The sequence below is a fragment of the Bufo gargarizans genome, chromosome 5 (assembly GCF_014858855.1).
Source record: "Bufo gargarizans isolate SCDJY-AF-19 chromosome 5, ASM1485885v1, whole genome shotgun sequence".
NCBI lineage: Eukaryota > Metazoa > Chordata > Amphibia > Anura > Bufonidae > Bufo > Bufo gargarizans.
In genome coordinates, this window is record NC_058084.1 from 6,589,376 (window position 1) to 6,595,375 (window position 6,000).

At 43.5% G+C, this 6,000-nt stretch overlaps 1 protein-coding gene across 1 annotated transcript in view; it reads right to left on the reverse strand.

Moving 5' to 3' along the window:
• Positions 1-4,344, reverse strand: part of KCNQ3 (potassium voltage-gated channel subfamily Q member 3) — a 140,210-nt gene extending 135,866 nt beyond the window's left edge. Inside the window, exon 1 of the mRNA XM_044293690.1 lies at positions 4,244-4,344. Coding sequence (XP_044149625.1) covers positions 4,244-4,344 — 101 coding nt within the window. The remainder of the gene's footprint in view (positions 1-4,243) is intronic.
• Between the last annotated feature and the right edge of the window lie 1,656 nt (positions 4,345-6,000).

Genomic DNA, 6,000 nt, shown 5'->3' on the forward strand with positions numbered 1-6,000 from the left:
AAGGGGGTCGCTCAATAAGAAGCTTTCCCGATCCTGTTCACCAACCCTGTGGAGCTCTACAGGGCAGGAGAACCCCATGGAAACAAGAACATAACATAGAAAGGAGGAAAGGAAACGCGATCCTTGTATTTAAAATCTAGGCTGGTTGCCATTGGAAACGTCATCAAGCTTGTCGACAGCCACTCCCCCAAACTGCTCAGCTGAGCTACAGTGTAACATATACAAAAAGGCCTCCTTCACACCAGACATATGGATTGAAGAAGAACTGTTCAGGGAAAAACGGATGGGTTTGCACCAAGTTCAGTTCTGTCTACGATTGAGCAAAGCGTTTGCATTTTTCCATGAGGATGTAATGCGGGAAGAAAAACTAAGGAATAACAATCCACATCAGTAAAAAACGCATTGCATCCGGACGCCTTCCATTTTTGACGCAATCCCCATTCACTTTAATGGAGCCAGAGCTGCATGAAAAACGCAGAATATAGAAGATGCTGTGATTTTTCTCGAACACAAAAATGATGCGTGAAAAATAAAATGAATGGGTCAGGATTCAGTCCGGATGCTATGTGTTCGCTACACACATCGCATCCAGACGGAAAACTCAATCGTGTGAAAGAGACTAAATCTACATTTAAATTTGAGTAAATTTGCGAATACATTGAGGTACTTATTCTAATATACACTACGTGCAGAATTATTAGGCAAATGAGTATTTTGACCACATCATCCTCTTTATGCATGTTGTCTTACTCCAAGCTGTATAGGCTCGAAAGCCTACTACCAATTAAGCATATTAGGTGATGTGCATCTCTGTAATGAGAAGGGGTGTGGTCTAATGACATCAAGACCCTATATCAGGTGTGCATAATTATTAGGCAACTTCCTTTAGGCAAAATGGGTCAAAAGAAGGACTTGACAGGCTCAGAAAAGTCAAAAATAGTGAGATATCTTGCAGAGGGATGCAGCACTCTTAAAATTGCAAAGCTTCTGAAGTGTGATCATCGAACAATCAAGCGTTTCATTCAAAATAGTCAACAGGGTCGCAAGAAGCGTGTGGAAAAACCAAGGCGCAAAATAACTGCCCATGAACTGAGAAAAGTCAAGCGTGCAGCTGCCAAGATGCCACTTGCCACCAGTTTGGCCATATTTCAGAGCTGCAACATCACTGGAGTGCCCAAAAGCACAAGGTGTGCAATACTCAGAGACATGGCCAAGGTAAGAAAGGCTGAAAGACGACCACCACTGAACAAGACACACAAGCTGAAACGTCAAGACTGGGCCAAGAAATATCTCAAGACTGATTTTTCTAAGGTTTTATGGACTGATGAAATGAGAGTGAGTCTTGATGGGCCAGATGGCTGGATTGGTAAAGGGCAGAGAGCTCCAGTCCGACTCAGACGCCAGCAAGGTGGAGGTGGAGTACTGGTTTGGGCTGGTATCATCAAAGATGAGCTTGTGGGGCCTTTTCGGGTTGAGGATGGAGTCAAGCTCAACTCCCAGTCCTACTGCCAGTTTCTGGAAGACACCTTCTTCAAGCAGTGGTACAGGAAGAAGTCTGCAAGGTAAGAAAAACATGATTTTCATGCAGGACAATGCTCCATCACACGCGTCCAAGTACTCCACAGCGTGGCTGGCAAGAAAGGGTATAAAAGAAGAAAATCTAATGACATGGCCTCCTTGTTCACCTGATCTGAACCCCATTGAGAACCTGTGGTCCATCATCAAATGTGAGATTTACAAGAAGGGAAAACAGTACACCTCTCTGAACAGTGTCTGGGAGGCTGTGGTTGCTGCTGCACGCAATGTTGATGGTGAACAGATCAAAACACTGACAGAATCCATGGATGGCAGGCTTTTGAGTGTCCTTGCAAAGAAAGGTGGCTATATTGGTCACTGATTTGTTTTTGTTTTGTTTTTGAATGTCAGAAATGTATATTTGTGAATGTTGAGATGTTATATTGGTTTCACTGGTAAAAATAAATAATTAAAATGGGTATATATTTGTTTTTTGTAAAGTTGCCTAATAATTATGCACAGTAATAGTCACCTGCACACACAGATATCCCCCTAAAATAGCTAAAACTAAAAACAAACTAAAAACTACTTCCAAAAATATTCAGCTTTGATATTAATGAGTTTTTTGGGTTCATTGAGAACATGGTTGTTGTTCAATAATAAAATTAATCCTCAAAAATACAACTTGCCTAATAATTCTGCACTCGCTGTATATCCTGTGTAATATCCTGTATTATACTCCAGAGCTGCACTCACTATTCTGCTGGTGCAGTCACTGTGTACATACATTACATTACTTATCCTGTACTGATCCTGAGTTACATCCTGTATTATACTCCAGAGCTGCACTCACTATTCTGCTGGTGCAGTCACTGTGTACATACATTACATTACTTATCCTGTACTGATCCTGAGTTACATCCTGTATTATACTCCAGAGCTGCACTCCCTATTCTGCTGGTAGAGTCACTGTGTACATACATTACATTACTTATTCTGTACTGATCCTGAGTTACATCCTGTATTATACTCCAGAGCTGCACTCACTATTCTGCTGGTGCAGTCACTGTGTACATACATTACATTACTTATCCTGTACTGATCCTGACTTACATCCTGTATTATACTCCAGAGCTGCACTCACTATTCTGCTGGTGCAGTCACTGTGGACATACATTACATTACTTATCCTGTACTGATCCTGGGTTACATCCTGTATTATACTCCAGAGCTGCACTCACTATTCTGCTGGTGCAGTCACTGTGTACATACATTACATTACTTACCCTGTACTGATCCTGAGTTATATCCTGTATTATAGTGCAGGTACCAGCAGCGGTTACGGGAAACATTGGGCAAGTTTGTGTTCAGTTCCACCTTTTAGTTGAGCTACATACAATAAGTAAATGGAAATCACCACTGGAAGCTTTTAGACTGAACACGTAGAGAATGCTTAGAGATTTCAGCTCTAAAGTCTGTAGAATTTCTGTAGATTTGAAGATCAAGAGTAAACCATTGTGGCTCCTAGGGGCCTAGACAGGGGTGAGGGCCAACACTAGGGTGACCCTTCTCATATATTTGTACAGAACAAGGTAAATGTGCTAGGACTCTGGGAAAGCTGTGTCAGAAGAGGGTGACTCCAAAGTGTAGGGAGCGCGCCCCTTCTAGGGTAGGAATGTTGTCATCACACTGAGCACAAGGTGGCGGGGCTTCACTGACACCGCGGAATTATATTCTCTGGTCTTGGCAGAAAAATGTAAATAAATCAGTTCACACTTAATAAATGTAGCAGAGCTGAGGATGTCCGATGAAGCAAAATTGTATGAGATGCATCAGGGTTAAGTTTGCTAGACATGAAGTTTGTCAGATGTAGCAGAGCTGGCTTTGCAGCAGGATTACGTTTTTCAGACCTAGCTGTATTTATGAGATGCAGCAGAGCGAAGATTGTCAGTGACATCAGGGCTTCATTGATTAGACGCAGCAAGGTTGAGTTTTTAAAGTGGTGCTAAGTTTATAAAATGTAGCAGGTCTGTGTTTGTCCGATGTAACAGTACTGAGTTTGTCAGATGCAGTATTGCTGATATTGTCAGATACAGTAGAGCTGACTGTAACTCAGGTGTCGAATAGCTGGGTTTGTCAGGTCACTACAGAGATCAACTAAGTTTTTTTCAGATCTCAAATCTACCAGTTTGTTATATGTAGTAGAGCTGTGCATGTCGTGTGGCAAGTAGCTGAGTTTGTCATATGCAAGAAGGCATTATAAGATGTAGTGAGGCTAAGGCACAGTAAGGCTACACAGCAGAGTTGAGTTGGTAAAATGTAATGGGGCTGTTTTTTATTTCCAGGCACAGCAGAGCCGAGTTTGTAAGATGCAGCACAGCTGGGTTTCTCAGACATACTAGTGCTAGGTCAGTGCTCAATTTGTTAAATACAGTGGGACAAAATGTTTTAGATGTAGCAGTGCTGATTTTGGCATACACAGACGAGCTGTATAGAGGTGTTGCGTTCTTCAGATGCAGTATTGCTGGGTTTGTCACCACACAGGTGATGCAGTGCTATTGTTAGATGTAGCAGAGCTATTTTTCGAGAGCTATCAAATGCACAAGCAATGTAACGCAAAGGAGTTAACTGACATATTCCGCTCTGCTGAACAAGGAGTGTAAAGTATTAGGGACATATTTTGGGCTGTACAGTATTTTGGGACGGTTTTCTTTTATATGAGAATCACTTCTGAATGTCAGCGTTAAAGTCGCTGGACGGTTTCCCGATGGCCGGAGCCTTCCCGATCCCAAGCTCGCGTCTTCCTGCCTCCTTGACATGACTTTCCATGATGTCAGGGTCGCGCGCTCCCAGCCTTGTATGATATTTTCCTGAATTTTCCCACGTCAATCCCCCTCCGGAGAAATATGCGAGGAAGACGAAAGAGATGGGAAAGGATTCAAGATCAACAAAGCAACATGGAAGCTTCTGCCTGAGCACAGCTAACGCAGAGACGGCTCACACATCTGTCTTAAAGGGGAACTCCACTTGACATATTTTTACACTGGCGACCCCTCCCCCCTATAGGACACCAGTGGTGATCATGGAAATGTACGAATCTTATGCATCATTTCCAGCTGACTATAAAATCTGGATGGAGTTCAGATGTCACATGACCTGACAACTAAGAAATTGTGTTGACTTAGTCACCAGCTGCTACAATGTAAAAACCAGTGGAAAACGTAGGCCTCCTGCACAAATCACGTCTCCTCAAAATACATATGCGGTCCGTGTGCATCCCGCAATTTTCACGGAAGTCACTGTCAGGCCTTACGACCGCATATTTATTTCAATGGGGCCACAAAAGATGCGGATAGCGCAATGTGTGCTGTCCACATCCGTATATCCGTTCGGCGGCCCTGCAAAAAAGATAGAACGTGTCTTATTCTTGTCCGTTTTGTAGACAAAGATTGGACATTTTTGCAGAAGTAAAAAAAAAAATGGCGTCATGAACTCGATCTGGATCTGTAATTCGCAGACCACAAAACGGATACAGTTGTGCATGAGGCATAAAACAGACAAGAATAGGACCGGTTTTATATTTTGCGGCCCGGCTGTGGACAGCACACAAATGACATCCATGGTGCTGTCCATTTTTTGTGCACCCGTAGAAATGAATAGGTCCATGTGCAAGCCTCAAAAAATATGCATCGCACACGGACCAAAAATACGGTCATGTGCAGGAGGCCTTACCATAGGGGCAGACGATGCGACTGCTACGGGGCCCCAAAAATCCTCCTGTTCCAGATAGGAATCCACAGCAAAATCAATAGCTCGCCCTGGCAAACCGGTCTGACTAAAGAGCTGAGGCAAGCGTCCAGGGCTGCAGAGCTGCCATGGAAGAAAACCTGCTCCAAGGAGAACTTTATCTCTACATTTCTCTGTCCTCCTCCTCCTGGACAAGTCCTCTCTCTACATTATTCTGTCCTCCTCCTCCTGGACCTGTCCTCTCTCTACATTACTCTGTTCTCCTCCTCCTGGACCTGTCCTCTCTATATTACTCTGTCCTCCTTATCCTGGACCTGTTCTCTCTCTACATTACTCTGTCCTCCTCCTCCTGGACCTGTTCTCTCTCTAAATTACTCTGTCCTCCTCCTCCTGGACCTGTCCTATCTCTACATTATTCTGTCCTCCTTCTCCTCCTGGTCCTGTCCTCTCTCTCTATTTTTCTGTCCTCCTTCTCTTGCTTGACCTGTCCTCTGCCTTTGACACCATCGACCACTCCCTTATCTTACAAGTTCTCTTCTCATACCTCACAGACCGTACATTTAGTGTCTCTCACTCGCAAATCATCAGCTTTCAGTATCACTTCTATGCTGACGACGCAAATTTATAGTACTTCTCTGCTCTAGATGTCACCTCCTTACTATCCATAATCCCACAATGTCTATCTGCTAACCTCTTACCCCATCTCACTCTTAGCCCCCTCATCAGACCTATCTATCA